The 22,158-nt window shown below is 40.2% G+C and overlaps 1 protein-coding gene across 4 annotated transcripts in view; it reads right to left on the bottom strand.

Annotated features, from left to right (window-relative positions):
- nbeab (neurobeachin b) overlaps positions 1-20,491 on the bottom strand; it is a 266,361-nt gene extending 245,870 nt beyond the window's left edge. For 2 of the 4 annotated variants that reach the window (XM_086035114.1, XM_086035117.1), the window contains exon 1: positions 19,748-20,491. In XM_086035114.1, coding sequence (XP_085891240.1) covers positions 19,748-19,984 — 237 coding nt within the window. In that variant the 5' untranslated portion in view covers positions 19,985-20,491. The remainder of the gene's footprint in view (positions 1-19,747) is intronic. The other 2 variants (XM_086035115.1, XM_086035116.1) reach the window with 2 other exon arrangements.
- Positions 20,492-22,158: the final 1,667 nt, after the last annotated feature.

Genomic DNA, 22,158 nt, shown 5'->3' on the forward strand with positions numbered 1-22,158 from the left:
AATAACGGTGTAAATGTCATGTTGGCTATTGAACAAATCAAATGCAGCCAAATATAAAGAATACTGCATGCCAAAAAGTAAGCACTTACATGCACACGTATACAGATATACATTTTCCAATTATCTGTTACGCCCTCCAGGAAGAAGAAAACATTGCTCGCCCCCCCACCCCCAACTCTTTGCCGTGACTATATATTGTATAATTTGTCAATAAAATTGTTTTAAGTACACCTTTACATAACACTGTATACTTATCATTGTACAGACCCCACATATGGTATGCTAAATCAAACATTGAATTATCTTGGACGGTGAACCTCAATTGAGTTTATCCTTTGCAGGAGAAACAGTTGACCAAGTCAAAGAAACTAAATTACTGGGCATTACTTTGGTTTCTAAATTAAAATGGTCTAAACACATAATTTAATAAATATAATGGGAAAGAGCCTCGCTGTAATAAGGCGATGCTCTAGGTATATGACGCAAAAAATACTAAAAGTAGTAATCCAAGACAGCACTAGTCCTATCACATCTTGATTATTGTCAAGTAATTTTGTCATTTGCCACAAGAACTGATGTACAGAAATTGCAAACAGTACAAAATAAGGCCACTAGATTGGCTCTAAGGCTAGGTCCCCACTGCAGGCAAATGCGATCCAGATCGGATTTCTTTTGCCCATATGCGACCTGTATCTGATTTTTTTTATGACAGTCTGAATGGCTCAATTCCGATTTTTTCAAATCCGACCTGAGTCGCTTTCATGAGTGGTCCTAAATCTGATACCTATCCATTTTTTTACAATGCGCCCACGGTCTAAACGGCCAGGTCACCAGTATATATCCGACAATTGACATCATCCGGAGCCCAAAATGCGCTCCTCGCAGGCAGAGGGTAAGTGCTGGCAGCGGGGGATTGAATCTGCAAAGTTGTTTTGAGTAACACTATTGACTTTATATATCCTATTGAATCCCACTTGAAACATGAAGCATAAAGTGGACATTTGTGGTGATAGTAGTAATTCAGCCACGGTTGAGATCAAAGTAAAAAATTTGGCATCGTGACAACACTACTGCCGGGTGACTTTTGGGGGGATTGTAATAGGGGGACTCCTAAAATACAAATCTCAGAAGAAGAATATTAAACCCAGCCATTCATGGTACTCTGACCCTAAAGAGTCCATGGCCACCGAAGAGGGTGGGGGGAAAAAAAACAACAACAAATAACAGACAAGCACGGCCTCACATACAAAGGTGTAATTGACGCTCTTTTAGAAGTGAGTACAAAACGAATCACCTGAAAATCAATCCGAAAACCCAGTCCCATTCGGGCTGGATGTGAACATGACAAACAGACAGCTGCGGTACACCAGCCAATGTATCAGAGGCATAGAGTGGACCCGAGTCGTTTTATCAAACTGCCACCCGGCGTGTGTGTGCGTGAGTGTGCACAAGGGTGTGCTATGCTGACTGATGGCTCTCTTATGGTCTTATTTGGTCTACTGTGTAATTACTTGCATCAACACAACCTGTCAGCCTCAATCTGCCGAGCGTCACGAGCAGAATGCAGCTCGCGCAGAGCGGGTAAAACATCAACAAAGCAATCGGTGTCGTTCACGCCAACACACACACATCTACGCCAGACGGTGTTGCAGACTGCTAAACCAACACTGCGGGGCACAAGCACACTTAGCCAGCTATCTGGTTGTTTTGCCAACTGGACTGATTTCGTCAATGTTTAGGGTAAAAGTGTCTTCATAGCAAACAGAAAAATTTGAGATGTCACCCAAAGATAATGAAGCCGGAAAAACTGGTGTGGCACGGAGATTTGCAAAAATATAAGCAATGCTGTTTCAGCATGTTGGTTTCATAGAAGAAATTCATTTTGGAGCATTGCTTGGAAACATGGGTGGTCAACTGGTTAGCACGGCCACCTCACAGTTCAGAGGTCGTGTGTTTGATCCCGGCTCCGGCCTCCCTGTGTGGAGTTTGCATGTTCTCCCCGTGCCTGCGTGGGTTTTCTCCGGGTTCTCCGGTTTCCTCCCACATTCCAAAAACATGCATGGTAAGTTGATTGGACACTCTAAATTGCCCCTAGGTGTGATTGTGAGTGCGGTTGTTTGTTTGTCTCTGTGTGCCCTGCGATTGGCTGGCAACCGATTCAGGGTGTCCCCCGACTACTGCCCGAAGACAGCTGGGATAGGCTCCAGCACGCCTGCGATCCTTGTGAGCGTTATAGATAATGGATGGATGGATGCTTGGAAACTAATTTAAAAGGAGTCGGGTTAAATTTCATGAGAAAACAACCAAGCACAGAAGCCAGAGAGTGAGCGGTGGGTCCATCCTCAAGCGGCAACAGTCAATCACCGTAGCACCAGAAAGGTGGTTGCAGGTTCTGCTTTGATCTCCATGAAGTTCTTTTTTCTTGACGACAATGAATCAGATGAGAGGAAGCACCGGCGGACAAGACAACCAGCAACTGAAACTCATATTGACCACTTAATATGATTGGCCCAGACGCATGGGAAACGTGGTTGATTTTTGTCAAAACACTACCGCTTTTGTCCACATGGCACCGCCATAATCAACAAAAACAGACATATGACACAGTGTTGCTTTAAGAAACTGAAATCTTTAAACACTCAGCAGCAACAGCCTATGACACATCTAAGTCTTCAATTTAAAGACAAATTGTCATTACAGTACATATACACTTTTTGTGATGAAAGAAAACACATACAATAACAGTTATTGCTTACTGTATTAAAACTCTTTTTATAATGAAATACAATAACTTCTATCTTTATGTAATTAAAAGTATCTTTATGAAATGATTTACACTTTTTAGGCATTGAAATCTTTGAATTTTCAACAGCATAATGTAATGAATTGGGTTATTTGCGTTGTGGTCGGATTTGTGTGTTGCTGAGTTGTGATGTTTCCGAGGTTCATGAATGCATCGTACGGCTAGTGAGAGAAGAGAGAAGCAGCGGAGAACGAAGAACAGATCCGTTGTACTTTGCTTTTGGCTAAAAATACTGCTTGCTTACTCGTCTAAGAAACATTCAAAGTCGGATGATGTCGTTTTAAGTGCTATTATGTTAGACGTGCTTGCTACAGCATAGCCGCCGATCTCATGTAGCAATGTCGGCACACAACTTTGGGACTTATACTTATACCCTCCTCTCCCCCGTGCAACAGTCAATAGCGCCCGACACCCGTGCATAAACCCGCGCTAATAAGTGGATCAAACCGAACATGCCACACACACACTATATCTACACTGCTTATCCTCACAAGGGTCGCGGGGAGTGCTGGAGCCTATCCCAGCTGTCTTCGGGCAGTAGGCGGAGGACACCCCCGTATTGGTTGCCAGCCAATTGCAGGGCACACTGAGGCAAACAAACATCAGCACTCACAATCACACCTAGGGGCAATTTAGAGTGCTCAATGAACCTATCATGCATGTTTTTGGAATGTGGGAGGAAAGCAGAGTACCTGTGGAAAACAGACACAGGCATGCGGAGAACATGCAAACTCCACACAAACCCACGACCTCTGCACTGTGAGGTGGGCATGCTAATCAGTCGACCACCATGCCCCTGGTGCTATACAATGATTACGAAAAATCCATTTAATGAGATGAAGCGCTGCGGTTAGACTCTTTCAGTGTCTTCTTCAGGACCTGCCCCTGTCGGTCGATGCAGAATCCTCCATAGCAATGCCTCGGCCTTACCAAAGAATCTTTCCTGCATGCGCACTTTCAGTGTATTTTTTTTTTTTTTTTTTATTAAATAATTTGCAAGCCATTTATTTTGAAGGTTTCTATTAATATAAGGGGGTCAATGACTTGCAGGGTTTTTTTTTTTCCTCATTTCTCGTCTTCCACAAATATCCGTAGTTTCCTGTACAGTGGTACCTTGACTTACACTCAATTGTGGCAGTTAACTAAACTCCAGTTACTTCACAATATGCCTGCAGCTAGTGATTATTTAAATGATCAATTATTACGTCAATGAATCAATGAATATAATAATTCTTTTTTTGTTTGTTTTATTCCATCCCTTCATTCAAAATCAGTACATTATTTCAAATTGACAGTGAAGAAAACGCATAAACATAAATTGATTATGATTCAGTTACTACTGGTTTGGGCTGTAACATGTCCGAAAACAAAAGCAAAAATCGCTGAGCATTGTTTTTCAACGTAAAAGCCGATGTTTGCAAAAATAATCAGTCTTCTTTTTCATGGAGGACTACATAAACCAGAATACTTTCTGTAACGAGGCTGAAATTGATTTTCAATTCAAGGTCTCAAAACGATTAATCGGTTATCAAAATAATTATTGATGAATCTGATCATTGGAAAGTTTTTAATGAATTGATTCATTGTTGCACAAAAAGAGGATTCAAGCTGCTTGTCGCCATTCCCAGTTGATGTTTCGTCCCAGAGTAAACGAAACTAAAGTCTCACTGAGTGGCAAAGATTTACGAGTGTTTGCGAAGTTAGCGAATGTTGTGTTCTTGTCAAGGTTCGTTCAAGGTCGCAAACGTTCGCCAAACAGTCGCCAGAGGTTCGCATGTTTGTCGCAAGGGAATTTAGAACATGAAAAACCACTAAAACCGTTGGCGAACGTTAGGAGAACATTTGCGACCTTAAACGAACCCTAAAGAACCCAGCCGTGAAGACGCATTTTGCGGCCTTCACAGTCGCAAATGTTCACCCCCAGTGAGATACGGGCTTAAAAAAAAACAAAACATAAATGGCTTTACCTAAGGGACGTTTGCTAGCTTAATGCTAGCACCCAACTCAAAATGCCAAGGACTGGCTAATGAATAACCAAGATGCGTGGCGTTATACCCCTTTAAGAAACGAACTTTGAACACAAACCGTGGAGCCAAAATTGTTTCCAGAAAATGTACAAAAGTTAGAGCTAAACTGCATGTTAATTATCCTCTGTAAAAAATGGCCAATATTACTGAATCTTACCGAATCTTTTGTGAAACTCTTCTTCATGTGCCTTTGACTGTTTGTATTATACTGCCCCCTGGTGGATAAGGCACACACACCAGAATTTGAGGTCTTTACTTCATTTCAATGGGGAAAGATGATTTGAGCTTTGAGTTACAAGTGTGGCCAAGAAATGAAATAAATTCATAAGTGAGAGCACCAGTGTATTACATTTTATCTGTAGTACCACGAAATCGAAATGAAGAGCTCAGACCATCATCAAAACTGGTGGAGAGGTCTAACACTGTCTGTGTTCCTTGGGCACCTCTAATGCCGCATAAAAGGGAGCAAATAAACACTGAGTCTGCATTGGAGATATTTCCAAAGAGGGCTCAAAACATGTACCATGACTCGGAGGCAAGGAGCCTGATTTTAATAATCTCCACAGTTTTTCATCTCTGCTAACACTGTGCATTTTTACGGCGGGGACACTTCAATGCTGTCCCGAGTCGTGTTCCATATAGGCCAACTAATTCCATGCTGAATCATCTTCAAGAGAACGCTGCAGCCCTAATCCTCCTCTGCTGGCGACTCGGGAGCGGCGGCGAGGCTCTCCAGCCAGATGTTCCTTTCAGAGCAGTGCAACTAATAGCATTAGCCCGAGACACAGATTTAGCATCTAGCCGTTGCTTAAAATCTGGCTTCCATAGGCAAAAATAAAGTGACTGGACACGTTCCCAGTGCTGAATAGCACATTCACAACACACTGAAGAACAGCGTGATGTAACCGTGTGAACATTTCATAAGATTATCATAGCCAAAATTATCACGATTATCGGAAAAATCTTGATATAACTAAAAGTAATGCAACAATGAAGTAACCCAATCACAGATACACACACCGAACCATTGCAACACCGTTTATTTTTAATATGAACAACCCTATGAATTGAGGACTGAGAATCTGTGCAGACATATTTCTTATGTAATTGTTGGTACGAGAAATTGTAAACAACAACAGCCAAAGGGAATTTTTATCCATGTAAGACCCCCAACAAAGTCCTTTAAATGACTACAACAACAATCTATTAAATAGTGGGGAGACTCAATTAAGACATTAATTTAACTAATTAGCGGCTTTGCCGTTCATAAATCTAATCCAATCAAAAGATTTGACGATTCATAAAGTTGTTTTTTTATTATTTTAATGGATTTTCATGGATGAATAGACATGTAAACATACTAAAGAAAACTCAATCGAAAAACAAAAAAAAAAAAAGATTAGTGCCATGTTTGCAAGTGCAATAATAGAAATGTGTGATTTCAAGATTAATTTTGAGCTGATAATATTCACAGGGCTTTAACTCTTCAATTCAAGTAGACTATTTCCAAGCTTAACTTTTTGACAGTTTAAACACATTTTCTTTGATGTTTGGCTACTCCTGCTTTAGGCTCCAGACCAAGCTTTGTCTGCTACGCTGAATTCAGGGACACCTGTTAATTCCCTGTTTTTAAGAGGCTGCACAACACAGCATGTTACATCCAATTTGATAATAAGGCACGATAAAATTTGCTGATGAGAATCAGTATAGTAGATGTTGCGACTGTCCCTTTTGCCCCCAACAACAACATGACTGTGGCAAATCTGACATCATTCGAGGCTATTGTTGTTCGAATGGTAACGGTAACATTTTCTTCATCTCGGTGTGGAATTGAAGCATTGAACGCCCCGAGTAAATATGTCCAAATGGCTGATCCTTAAGCGATCTAGTTAAAACGTGCAAGGGAGGGTAATGAGCTATAAAAAAAATGGATTTGTTCGTCAAGTTGATTCCATGGTATTAATCAGCATGTCATCCGGCTTTTGCAGAGTCCTTCAAGCCTCACTACCAGCAGGATATGGAGACATATAGAAATATCCTAGGAAGGTATTAGTCAGCTCTACACATTTATAAAGGTATATTTCTTGGCATTAAAAAGCCATTGGAGAGGAGGGTGACAGGATAACCTAAACTCCTGGAAGCTAATGACGTGTCAATTAAAGCGTACTAGGAAACAGAGCTAACCCATGTCCGCTGTAATCTACACACACATCATTAATCGCCCAGTTATGAATATATCACTTGCTGTAATACAGTACACACCTCAGATGTCTGGTGCAACACCAGTGACATGGGTTTCTCTTCTTTCTGACAGACAAGACATGTTGCTTTTCCAAACACCCAATTTTGCATAAAAGCTATAGAAGGCTTTGATCGCACACAAGTAGAAGATGTACATTATGGCTGTTATCAGGCACGCCGCTCGCACTCATCTTGTTCGGTTCGATTCAAACAAACTATGCATCTTCGCGCATATGGAGAACCACTGCGCCAAGCTAAACCATTTAACTATCTCTCTCACTTATATGATCTTTGGACAAGTTAAAACTGGGTTAGGATTGAGACATTAATGGTAAACAGACTTTCATTTGTGAAAACACTTCAAGATTCCGCATTCATGTTCTAATGTGATGACGCAGCATAAGTAGCAACTGGGGGTTCAGTATCTTCCTTAAGAACATTTCAACATGATCATAAAAGCCGGTGATCAAACCCGCAATCCCTGGGTTGGGAGAATACCACTGAATTCAAACTTTTGGACGGTGAACAACTTGAAATTTGACCTGAAATACAAAGGAAAGTTAGGTCCATAAGTCAAAAAAAGAAAGCAAAACCTGAATGAAAATGTGAAGTGATGCTACCTTAAAATGACATTTAAAAGCTTTAATTAAGATAGAAAAAACTCCAATGTCTTATATTTTCACCTTAATTGTCACCTTAAGTCAATTTTTCACTTTTTTCAGAAAACATTCATTCAAATTTGACCCAAATATTAATTAGTGTATTATCTGTGATAATTTCATTACAGGGGTAAAATTGAATGACGTGTTTAACTAATGATATAGCCAATTTTAGCAGAGGTGGTTAGCACTCTGAGAAGATGTTTAAGGTAAAAAAAAAAAAACAATGACATGGGCCATTATTTTAAGAGGCGACAATAGAGAAAATGAACAGGTAATCCAAACAAACTCAAGGTCAAACGGTCTCCTGGAACAGATTGTGATCAAGTTTCAAGGCACCATCAAGGCGGATGACATCTCAACTACATCCTGTAAATGCCAGAGCTGTTTTGTATGGATCATTTTATTCCCTACAGCTTGTTTATGTTGTGTCCTGAATATTGAAAGAGTGATGAGGGATTGCCTTACCCAAGGGCAGTAAAGGACAAGTTAGCATGTTGCCTGCAAAAGGTCTTGCAAGCCAACAGCCTTACTGATTGAGGTACTGCAACACTTTGAGATTATCATCGTGCATGATTGTTTTGTTTGTTTTCTTTTGAACTCTAAAAAGGTCAAATCTGGTGTGTTGATTCTTTCAAATCATGCTGAAGACCAGGTGATGGCCTCCTTTGGCCGAATACGCACAACTTTTCAGGGACACCCGTCGGGTTTCATCTGTTTCTGCTAGCGGTCTCTGCATTCGCACCATCGACAACACCATGTCGCTACAGTGAAGGGCTGTCACCACGCCGCACCGAGCAATACGACTGGGCCTGATCACAGATGCAGCTCATCTCCATACAAATGAGCACTCTCGTGCTGGGCTTTTCCCTTTTGCCGGGGTGCGGGGTGGTAGCGGGAGATGAAGACAAAGAATTGAATTGAGAGTTTGGTTGACTGACAGTAACAGATTCAACATGCCTGTCCCAGACTGTAAATGAGGAAAGTTAACAAGGGTTCAGTCAAAGACAACGGCTCCATGGACATCTACCGTCCAACATCATGGCTGTCCAGCCACAACCGTGTATGGTATTGTCGATACAAAGTACATGCGGTAAAATGTGGACATAAGATATGTCACTCATTCTTTGTGCTATGTACTTAAGTGAAAGTAGATACACTTGTGCAAGAAAAGGGGAAAAAAAAGAGTCTGGGAAAAGCAGAAGTACCGTTCAACTCCTGAACTTAAGGTGTGATGTCTTGACTTCAGTATAATTTGTTCTGTGACAACGTTGTTACCTAAAATCTTCTTTCCCGTTGAACTGAACATTAGTCCATTGCAGTCCGCCATTAAAACACCATCAAAAATGTTCGATGCTGGTGCAGTCAGTCCCAATCAAGCCTTTGAAGTCTGCTCAGATGAGAGGCAAAACGTCAACCAGAACAGTCCAGTTGTAATCGATTCAATGCCCTAACAATGAAATGACCTGGTTGAAAGAGAATATTCAAAACCACGTACCGTATAATTCCGTGCATAATACGCAGACAACCACCCTCCTCCCGAAAAAGATCCCTAATCGGGAAGGAGTATTATACATGGGTGTTAATATGACCCCCCAAAAAAGAAAAAAATCACCTTGTTTCAATGTTTAGCAGTGCGTAGACAGTACCTAGGCACTGCAGCAACAATAGTTCATGCTATGCATCAAGCCGCCAACGCAGTAAGTAGGCCAACTTCAAAATAAAGCTTATCCAACAAAATAATCAGAGGTGGGCATTTTCCTAAAGTAAAACACACACGAAATCCAATCAAACTTGATTCACATAGCACTTTTCATACATTAATATACAACACAAACTGCTTTAGAAAGGAAAAATAAAAAACTAACACAAAAAAAAAAATAACACAACAATAGCACAAATGCAAGGGGAAAAAAATCCTCATGCATGTTTTTAAGCGAAGGAGGCCTAGCCAAGTCAAACTTCTATTATATCGGTCTGTTTTTCTGTTCATACTGTATGAACATAAGAGATTCCTGATTATTCCCAGTTTTGGCTGGCGGTGTCTCAAAAGCTCCGCACTTCTGATTTTGCCACAAGTGGATGGAAACAATTCAATTGGAATGTTCTTTTCATCCTCTGATATTTTGCAGTGTTAGTGTGAGTGGCCTCACTCGCAGCTGCACAGTCTAATCTCTGAAGGGAAGATGCGGCACTGATCTAAAACCCCCACTGTTACTTGGGGGGGCGTGACCGATGTCGACCTGCCCCGAGTAGAAATAGAGAAATGGTGTCTGGACAAGGAAGAAATATCATTGCAACAAACCCATAGACGCATGCTAATTAGGCCGGAAATAGAGCTGCAAGATAAATTGTGTTCAAGTTGGTCATTAACGGCTGAGCCCAAAACCAGATACAATACTCACAATTTGAACAAACTGAAGATACTGTATTAGACTTTTGTGATCTCACTTTCTTTGGTGAATATCCCAGCATTAATCGTTTTAAAGCACTCTCACAAAGGACAGTCAAAAAAATTATTCTGCACCTCAAGATGAAACTGTATGAAAGTTGATTGAGTTGATGAGTAAAACAATCGCGATTTTCAGTATGATCACAAGTCTGCCAATGAATTATGCCAGGGATTTGGCACAAATCAAAACAGTACAGATACTTGCAGAATCCAAAGACAGACTAGGTAATAAAATAAGTTATTTTATTTTAAATAAAATTCACAAAGACTTGCAAATATTTTTAAAACTTGAAGAAATACAAAATCATTAGACTAGGACTCCACAAATATTAGAAAAAAAAATGAAGATAGAAAATATTGCAAAAGTAGAAAAACATTGGAAAATTTACATTAAAAAAATACAAGTAAAATTAAACTATAGAAATATGAAAATTCAAATGTAAGAACAATTATTCAAAAGAAACAAATTACAGACAAATATTTGAAAATGTAATAAAACTTGTAATAATACAAGAGCAATATTACAAGAATTTGATATTTGGGAAATTAGAAGTAATGCATCTGCCAAACTGCTAAGCTTTGCCTCGGCTTCTTTTTCCATTTTTTGCGATTGTGGCAAGCAACTTAAGGGGGAAGCGAAAGCACTACTGCTACTCTCAGAGACACTAAGTAGGGGATAAAAGATGATTACAATTTAAAATGGTATTGCTAACCATCTGAAATGTTATCACGGTTTATTGGTAAACCGTAAACCAGTAAATCCCTTGCTGCTCCAGTCGTAAACATTTGCTCGCCAAGCTAAGACAAACATCCCATAGTACACCAAAAGCTATTATAACACACCATGAACATTTCTCCAGGGTAATAGCGCACAGGCAAGTATGAAGGGCGGGTGCAGTAAGAAGAGAATTAGACCTCGCTGACACACAGGAAATGGACCCCCGGCCTTTGCTCTGCTTTTAAAGCTGGCTTAAAGTCGGAAAAAAAAAACATTGGATATTTGTTATCAGTGAGTGCACCCTCGGATTTTACAATGCAGGCAGCATTTCCATTTTGCTGATGAGTTGGAGAAATTTGGAGAGTAACAATGAATAAGAGTCTCAAAGTGATCTAGTTTTTGAAAAGGCCCGTGTTCCTGTCTAAATACAAAGAAAGTTTGTCTGCAAAAATAGGATGTGCACAGATTTGTTCCATGACCACACATGTAACTCAAAACACTTGTATCATCTTTTCCCATTGAAATATTCAAAAACGAACAGAGCAGCAACACATCTAGTCAGACAATACAGCAATACTCACAGGCACATATTTGTTATACTTTGCGAAAAACATCTACCGTATTTACTACAAGGCGCGATTAAAATCCTTTAATTTTCTCAAAAATTGACTTATAATCAGGTACGCCTTATGTATGGGTGTTGGATGTTATTCAGTTCGTCAGCTTTAATTTAGATGCCTTCCTATTTGCTTTCACTTTATGTTATGAAAAATACGGTACTTTACATCTATCTACAAGTGATTACGCATTAGCAAAAACTTTTTTTTTTTTAATAGGGCTGAATCTAGAACTTAAGTTGAATAAAGTTTGACTTATTTGCTGTATTGGTTTGTTTGCCTTAATTAATGTGCCTTAAGTAACGTGCCTTATAACCCGGTGCACATTATAACCCGTGACTCCCTATATAAGGACATTTCCAAAAGTAGACCTATTCATTGAGACTTTGCCTTATAATCGGTACACATTATTGACCAAAAAATACAGTACTTTTAATGCATCTTACCGAGTAGCTGTGACCGTCTTTCTCCGGTGTACCACTATACACATCATATTTTTAGACAAGTATCTATCTATCAACCTATCTATATATACAGATAACCACAACAATTTTTTACAATCATGATTTGAAATGTTCATACTGTTTGGTCTCTAGTGGAGTGCTGTATTACCCAAACAGACACGTCGAGGCGTGGCGGACTACATACATTATTGATTGCTAATGGTGAGCATGTTCTTTGTGATCGCCGGGAACAAATTAGCTTTAATATCAACAAAGACACAGTTTTAACATTGTACTCCATAATTTACAAGAGATTATAAAAACACCAACCACATGTCAATGGCTAAACATCTCACATACATACTACAGTATAGACATCTGCCTAAGGCAGATGGCATAGATGAAGATTTGCATGAGATGAGCAAGGTGTGATTTGAATGTGGTTCTGCAAACCTGCCTTTTAAAACAGGGATTAATAAAACCCATGATTGTCCTTGGGTCAAATGACATTAATCACCAGTGTATGAACCTACAGGAAGATTACACACCTTAATTAGAGCTGTTTTAAAAGGTCATTTTTACCACTTCGAATTGTAAACAGTGGAGGGAATGACCATTATGCTGAGCAATAAATAATACCACACCACTTCTGTTATTATTGTGACTCATTAATTTTCCTGGAATCTATTTGGACAAATGGCCAATTAGTCATGGGTCATAACACGACAGTCAAATACTTTAAATCTACCTTCGCATTATCTCTGGACACCAGATTCACACATACATTACTCTGACTAAGTACACAAAAGACGTTTTATGTCAATGTTTGGCTCAGGAATGGGCATAACAACTAATGTATCGCATTGTTTTGAATTCTATCAATCGTGTGAAATTCATTGTTAATCAACTTAATTGTGTTTGTGTTGCACAACTGCGACTCCGTGATTTGTTCCCATTCGGTGACATCTGCTATATTCACTCCAAAACACCGTCAAAAGAAAATAGATCTCGTGCTATGCAGGGACGAAAAATCTCGTGGCGATCTAATCCCGCGAGATCTCGTAGCACGAGATCTCATCCCATCCCAAAATGAATAAAAATAATTTGGAAAGGAAATTGCAATGTCTTTTTAGGAAACGATGTAGAGGAAAGAAGTGGAACAGTAACAGTTTGAATTATCATTTTCATATGACGATTCAAACGAGGTCACAAATATGACACACTGCCAAAAACACATCGTTAGCCATTACTAGGCAAAGACTGGAATCAGATTCTCAAAAAATATTGTGGGGTCACTGGTCTGCAATTACAACTCTTAAATGTATTCTTTTGAAATGTTTGGGTAAATAACGCACTTCATAGGAACATACAGTATGTACACAACTATACATAAAAGAAAATGAATGTAAAAAAAAAAAAAAAGTCTAAATCTCAATTAAATGTAGTTCTAGAGAAAAAGTACTAGTTTCAGAGAGAATATTTAGCTACTTCTTGGCTCTTCACTTTCTGCAGCATCGTCTGAGCAGAAACCAACTGATGTTGGCCATGCTACGGTGGTTAGCTTGTTAGCCCGTTTTCTGTCTCGTAATATTCATTTTTCCAACTGTAGACACACTTGTAGCAGGTTACAAACATCCATTTCAAGATATTATACTTTACAGTAATATTTTAATGTTACATTGAATTTCTTGGGTGGCGCTACCTGGTAAATGCTAACCGAGCCATCCTTAGCCACGATGTCTGCTGGCTAGAGGCTGAGTTGCATAGTGTTTTTTTTACCAAGTTGATGTGTGACTAGAATGTGAGCCAGTTAACTTCCAGGTGAATACATGCACCACTACACCCTGAATGTAGAGTACATAATTTCAATAGGTTTGGATACAGGAGGCGGACTGAAATTTGTAATTTGGTTTCTTGAAAAGTTTGGGCAACCAATTCAGGGTGTCCCGCGACTACTGCCCAAAGACAGCTGGGATAAGCTCCAGCACGCCCCGCGACCCTTGTGAGGATAAGCGTTATAGATAATGGATGGATGAAAAGTTTGGGGAGCCCCGTCGTCATCGGCCAACGAAACGACCATCTCTACGTTTGCCTACAAAGCTCAACAACATGAGCCATACCTTTTTCATGAGGAAGATTCAGAATTAGGTTAGGTTTTTCTAGATGTTGCAAGGCAGAAAACATGCATCAATTACTCGCCAAATTGGATCCCGAGAAATAGCTTTGACAATCTTTTTCATGATGTTCAAAAATCTTTTGGCAGTGACCTTTCACAGGATTATTTCTCATTTTACCTTATGATTACTCATGCCTTGTTCTGATGTAATGCCAATTAGAGGTTTATATCTGGCGTGTGTATATGACATAAAGTGAATGGGATCCAGGCAGTCAAGTCGAATGAAAGCAAAGAGCTTCTGAAATGACTTTGAGAAGGCAAACATGCAGGGAAAGAGGAGAGGCTGAGACAACATTGGTGTAACGCACTCAGTCAAGTAAAGCAAGCACACTTGAAAATTCAAACACCAGATGAGAACCTCACGGATAAATTCATGTTTCATCTTGACAGTCCACAAAGAAATAAATATAATGGTGAGTTACTGCTTGTAAATGCACCACATCCAAACACGGCATATATGCTACTCAATGCACTTATCTAAAAAAAAAAAACTAAAAAAAAATTATAAATATCCTAAATTAAAGAAATACCTTATCTTAAAGCGACACTTGACTATCTCATCATGACTATCTCCACAAAATCAAAAATACTGTGGCGATCGCTTCTCCACTTACACAGCCTGAAGCGGACAAGAGCATGAATGCGCACACGAACCCCGACTGGTTATATTTCGGACATTTAGCTATGCTAAACTCACGTCAAATTTCAGTTGACAATCAGGCAAGCATGGCATGGATCTTTTCGATCTACAGTATCTCAAAAAAGTGAGTACACCCTTTAAATTTTTGTAAATATTTTATTATACCCTTTCATTGGAGAAGAATGATGACATTTTCTACATTGTGGTCAGTGTGCAGCTTGTATATGTGAGTAAATGTACGCTCCCCTCAAAATTACGCAACACCTAGCCATTAATGTCTAAATCGCTGGCAAGAAAAATTAGTACACCTCGAACTGAAAATGTCCATATTGGGCCCAATTAGCAGAGCTGGGCATAGTCTAACCGTCACCCGCATATTGTTTTTATTTCACAGATCACCACGCTGTGTGTGTGTGTCAGTTGTTTGTGTTTGATTTTTTTTTTTTTGTTTAGCGGCGTGTCTGCTCGTGCGGCGCCTGCGTGTGACGTGGAGATTACGTTCTCAACACCGATTGGCTATCACCAACACGGGATGGACTGGGACTACTTGGGTCGATTCAATACGCAGGACGGAACGTGGTAACGGTTAGACGATGCCCAGCTCTGCCAATTAGCCATTTTCCCTTCCCAGTATTGTCATGTGACATCAGTTTTACAAATTCTCGGGCTTGGATGGGAAGATGGTCTGTTAAATTTGGTCTTATCACTAACAGTTTCTCAGACATGTACAGTATACTCACACTGGAAGGTCAATATGACACCTCACGGCAAAAATGTTAACAATGAAGGGTGTCCTTGCTTCATGTCTATGTCTGTGTCAGATTATTTGAGTTTTGGGCATTGCAGGAATGATAAAGGAAGCAGGTGGATTTGTTGCATGGATTTGCATTTTGAGTCCCCCAGATGACTGAAACTGATTGGTTGGGCGGTTGGCAATTGTTTGAAATGCGCCTCAGCGACAGACTGGACTCAAATGACACGGCCATGATGCTAAAGTGCAGTACACAACATACATTGAAAAATCGGTCGCTTTTTCTTTCCATAAAAAAAATCATACAGTGTTTGCCCATCTTAAGAAGAGAGGTGAAACAAGAGACGAAAATAGACTCAGTTGTTTGTGCTGCAGCAGTTTTTGATTTATTAAAGATTATTTCATCAGTCAATTTGAGTTCAGCCAGCCCCTCCATTCGCTTGAAATTAGGTCGGATAGTCTTGTTTATTTCTTCTGAATAATGCTGTAAAATGTTTGTTGCCACTGCTATGTTGATTAATTTATGACAAGATTTATTCCCTGGTGATGAGATTGTCACCCCACTCCGACGCAGAAGTGTTCTCATTCATGCCCATTTTGTTCTTTAAATTCAGTGCATTTTTGTTTGAACTTTGTCCGCCAGTCAACAGTCAGGCTCTTGGGAATGTATCACCAAACCGCTGAGACTATTTCATCAGAGTTATTAGAGCTTCAGTTCAAAACAAGGTAATGTAGCCAACATTAGTGCATGTCACACATTGGCATATGCGGAAAGTGTTACGGTCACTTACTCAGGAAGCACCAACATATGCCATATACTAAACGAACATTTTTCAATATACTGTTCCCCTCCTATATTACAGTTTATTGTTGGCACTTGGGCTGCACGATTATGGCATATAACTATGATCAATTTGATCAATATTATAATCACAAATAATAATCACAATTATTCATCATGTTAGCGGAAACAGTCTTATTTTTACTGGATTACTTTTTAACAAAACAATATGTAAACCGTTTTCAGTGCAAAATTGCACTTTACAATGAATGGATTACCATTTTAGATAATCCATTCATTATAAAGAATGAAATGTTAATAGAGAGAAAGGGAAAACAAATTTACCCAAGAATTCAAAAATTTACCAAGGCCTATCTGACGTTATCCTGTTCAATGTCACTTGCCGTGGATCCGAAACAAGTCCAGACAAAAGATCCTGATCCCTTTCGAGGCCCCAACTCCTCACCATGATGCTCCTCATCTCCGATTTTAGCTGTGCCTTCTTCTCTCATCATCACTCAGCACTGGGTTGAGGTTAGGGTTAGTTTCACCTTTCGCAAGGGTTCAGTTCAGTGAAGTGTTTTGTGATTGTTGGTTGTTTTAGTTTGTTTTGCTAATTTATGTGAGTAAAACAGTTAGTGTAGGTACATCATTTTTTGCCATGGAGTTCGTGAATAAGAATTATGCAAGCAAGGCCATATACATGACTCATTAGATTGATAACTTTGAGAGTGATTGTTTTGACTACACGAGCACACACTGTTGTTTTGAGGCCACACATAGCTTTGATATGCCTCGCATAACCTTAATATGCCACACATCTTAAATATGCCTCGCATAACCTCAATATGCCACAAATAGCCTTCACATGCCATCCGTAGCAGGCAAGAGGAGTGTAATTGTTTTGATTTCATTTGGGGCTGTATGAATTGTAAATGCTGTATCTCAATGGCTGCAGCTTTTGTTTTTCATTGCTTAAATAATGACAACAAAATACCACAAGAGATTTCAAAACATTAGAGACTTTCCTATAAGCAACACTAAGCAGCGCCACCAAGCAATGTGTGCAATGTAGGAGGGAAATCAATAAAATTAGCCTATTGAAACAATACCTCTGAAAGTAAGTGCTGTTGTTAACGCTCAAGTCAATGCAGTGCGCAAGTTTTTGGCCAATTTTCAAATCACTTGCATCTCCCACTCTTTACAGCTTACATCTGAGCTTATATCGTGCAATACCCAACATTTCCCACTACTGTAATACCGTGCAATACTCAACATTCCCCACTACTGTTAGTCTAGTTTTATTTTTATTCAATGCTGTTCCTTACATTTCACTACAGCACTGTCACTTACTTTGAGTATTTTTCCTCTGTACTATGTACAGGCTAAAATGAGTGTTCCTCATACTTTTTATGTAGATGTATGCTGGTGTATACATACATGTGTATATACACATGTTACTGCGTATATTTACATAGGTTTGATCCTGAATGGTTGCCGTTAATGTTATACATTAATGGCTACATTATGCCGCCGTCCCTGTGTGACCTATATCTTTGCTGCTGTAACACTGAAAATTTCCCCACTGTGGGATCAATAAAGGCCTTCTTATCTTATATAAGATTATAGCTTACATTTCCAAATAACCAATGATTCCCGACCACTATGCCATGGCACTGTACTGCGAGTGATCGTCAGGTAAATTTTATTTAGGAATTTAATAAAATTAATGTAGCTTTGCTAATTTATTTACGCCAACAGCATATAGTGGCAGGCAGATCAATTCAATACTCTTTCACTAGATGGCAAAAGTTACAGAATGAATTTAAAACTGTGTATAAATTGCAAGAGAACATCAGTATTGCGTACAAACTTGTGACATTTTTGTTTGGTGGTGTGCCAGGAGAAAGTCATCTTGAAATGAATTCAAATGCCATTAATCCGTTCCAGCATCACTATATAAATATAATTTTTTTTTTTTTTTTATGAGCAAAATTAAGGTCTATAATAACCTACATTATAAAAACATACAGTAATTATAGTGGACAGGGTAAGGAGAATCACGAATTCCACGTACAGGTATATTTGAAACAAATTATAAATGCATTGATGGGAAAACAATCTTGGAAAAATATTGAGATAAACGGGGTGCCACAGAAAATTTAAAATAAAAAAAAATCCCAATTGCTTGTTCTTCAAATGTCGGATTAAGTTGGTTGTGTTGAAATTTTTGGCCATGCTCCCCGCACGAGGTACCTTTTCATGGCATATATAGTATTACAAGACGCAAACTCCACACACACAGCAGACAATGCTATGTTCACACCTTTTGCGGTGATCGGAATATTCGATCAAAGCCTTTTATTGCCGATCAAAACATCCGATCACCAGCAGCTCATGCTTCGCAGCCTTGTGTTGCGTCCCTCCCCTCTGCTGCGCTAGGGAGCCTTTCTGGCGGCGTGTTTCAATGTAGCTCGCGCGGGCGGGCGCAGTTGCGTGCAGGGTAGCGCGAGTGATGCTTTTGGACGGAGGGACGTCGTCGCGTATTAAACAAATAAACTTTTTTTGCCATTTCGTCTCGCGGCAGCCAAGCATGAGCGGCGGGTGTTCGGATGTTTTGATCGGCAATAAAAGGCTTGGATCTAATATTCCAATCACGTAATTTTTCCACCAAAACCGGCCGATCATGATCGGTGCCCGATCGATCGGAGCATCCCTAGTTGCTTCACTATTTGTGTTTACATATCCAGTGCTTGAAGGGTAACAACACTGCCACATAGATGCTAATTGTTAGCCCTTGTGCCAATGGAGTTTCTCAATGTATCTTAGCATTGAGTTAGTGGAGGATGTGTGGTTGTTTTAAATGTGCAAATATCTTTGTTTGATGTTTACTTTGACACTAACATTCAGCTGAGAGTGGCAATGAACAACTTGAACTTTTTTTGAAAAATATGTACTAATTATATACATACGCCAAACTGCTGCTGGTTGTTAAATGAGTTGAGTCACCGTGATACAGCGCTCGTATGTCAGGTCTGATTGCTCGCAAGTCAAAGCAAAAAATCAACAACTTGAAGAACTCGTAATTTGGGTCACTCGTATCTCAAGGCATTACTGTAGTAAAAATAACAGTATCTCGTCTAAATCAAGGATGGGAATCAGAATCACTGCGGTAAAAAAGTCATCCGTGGTAGTAGTCATAACTCAGTTCATGGGCAGGAGGTATTGAGCACATAATAATAGTCATTAATCGAGCTTCTTTAGCCAACATAGATAAAGTTGCGTTAAAGTTGTAAACTAGCTCCCTCCATCTCAACTCTGCTGTGCAAGTGGGATCACTATTGACTACTTGTTTTTCCATAACTCAACAGTCTGTCGCCATAAATACTGGGAAAACATGAATTCACATTTACAGGAGGGAAAAATTGAGTTTACTCACCAAATTGAGGACAGTTTCCACTATATCGCGGTTGCTAACCTCTCCAGCTTGAATGAGTCCGCTGAGAACCGCAAATTTGGTTTTTATATCTCGGATGGGAACCGACGGATCGATGATGCCCGCCGGCAGCAGCAGCGAACCGGCACCGGACATCGCTGTCTTCTCGCCGGCGGCCGTGCGGTGCCCACTGTCACCTGGCGGAGGCGGTCGCTTCGTAACGGGCATGGAGCCAGGCATGGTCCCCGCCGGTGTCTCCCTCCTCCTACTCCTCCTTCTACTCGCCGGTGGTGGTGGCGTCCGCCCCAAGATCTGAGTGTCCGACGTTGGTTGTGAGACAACCTCCCACTGTAGTCGAGCTCCGGAGAGTGCCACCGAGGATAGAGTGCGCAGAAAACCATGGGAGAACAAAACCCCGGTCGGTCACTCGCGTCCCAGCTGGTGCCGGTCGGTTAACTAACCTGCACTGTGTTCTATTCCGCTCTGTTGTGCGCGCGCACGTATATTCCACTCTCTTGAGCGCGTGCGTGTGCGTTTTCCCCTCAGCTAGGATGACACTGTTTGGGTCTGAGCCGATTTTCGGCGCCGCCCGCCGGCAGCTCCGTTGAAGTGTCCCATTCAGTCAACTGCATACCGATTTTAAACAACGCGCGTATATGGATGAATAGCTAGAAAAGCGTGTAAATATGGCCTTGCAAACGCGTAAAAGTGAGAAATGTTACAATAGTACGGGGTGAAAAAATGCTCTCTTCGATACACCTGCTGTAACACGAAAGGACGGCAAGGAAGCCAATTTTGGTTACAACTGAACTTCTACTGAACTTCCACTCTTCCGGTGTCCATCTGAAAACGATGCCTGCAAGTGACCACACCCAAAAATGGTTGACAAAGGGTACAAGGTTGACGTCTTTGCCTCTGGAATTTGCAACTGTAGGTGTGACAACAACATTTTTGTTTTTTCCACAGCAAGACCAATGTCACGGGAAAAATCTGGAATAAAGGAACAAAACATTTAAAGTGTCTCAATATGTGAAGAATTAAGAAGTTATGATATTTTAAAGGCTTCAAAAAGCTAGCAAAAATGTAGGTATACTCCGTTGTTGCAACTTGCAATGGAATGGCCTGTGACTGAGTGTCAGTGCGAAGCAGTGTGCGCCTGTTTAAGGACAAGTATGAGAAAAGAAAATTATTCTGAGTCGAGATAAGCATGGGGAATGACTTCAACTGCCATAAAAGCCATCTCTGCAGTGTGACTCCTGTCTGTGTGGGATTTGTTTGGCTATCAGAGATTCCCACACCATCGCTGGCTAATACCAGTGGACAGCTCCCATGAGTCTCCCCCCATTCAAAGCTAGGTGACACAAATTTTACTGCACTGTGTAATTGTCTTCCGCATTGTACAGATTTGATTAAACTTGGTCAGCATGTCTCCAAATACCAAAAGATTATGTGCTATAGCTCGATATACATGTTCCAGCAGGCTATCAACACTTTTTGTGCAAAGATGAGTCATCTCGCCGTGCGTACGAAAAGTATTTCGATAAACATTGAAAGGATCTGTAATTTCATTTTCAGTCGACAGAAGTGGCCAAATGGCCGCTCCCTGAGATGGCAAAAAACAGTCGGATTTTGCTGCTTAACTCATATTCTACAAACGCAATATTAATCAGAATAGCGTGTTCCAACCAGCGGGCCTGCATATGCAATTGAGTTACTTTGGTACTGGAGTGATTCCACTTGTCTAGACGTAATGGCTCAACAGCGCCCCTCTCTGTCATGCGGTTGACATAAATAGCTGGGTACGTCGCAGTTGCTGCCAGTTGTCACTGCCAAGGTGTGCACTTGCTAGTAGACAATTAGCCACAATTGCTAACTCAACAATTTACTCCCTATCTTGCTGATAAGGCCTTCTGGGGTTGACGGAAGTAAATGAGTCAAGCAACCATCACGTCTCCTGTCACTAAGTTCAACATAACACAACGCAGAGAGCAAGAGATTTGAGCTCCATCACCAACATAACGGGTTACACATACAATATATTCCTGAAAAAAAAATGTTTGGGTTGACTTCAGATTTAAAAGCATGTTTTTTATGCTCAATGTGCCATGGGTGTATGCATATTCCATTTTGAAGGATTAAAAGACAATATATGCCAACTGATAGACTTTGGCTAAAGTTCCACACTTAAAATATTGCATTTTATTGTTTACTGTGTTTTTGCCCTCCATAAGTTGGTCTCTCACCATTCTTGGAATATTTAAGGGTAGCCTTATATTCTCAAAACATCACCCAAATAGCACATTCAGTCTAAATCGCATGCTTTCATGCTTGTATCAACCAATCAACTGAATGATTCTCTCCAAAAATTACCTGGAAAAAAAAATGACCAGAACTGAATTGGAGCATGACAAAAA

This window comes from Filicampus tigris, chromosome 7, assembly GCF_054856515.1.
Source record: "Filicampus tigris isolate MCC_2025a chromosome 7, RoL_Ftig_1.0, whole genome shotgun sequence".
Taxonomy (NCBI): Eukaryota; Metazoa; Chordata; class Actinopteri; order Syngnathiformes; family Syngnathidae; genus Filicampus; species Filicampus tigris.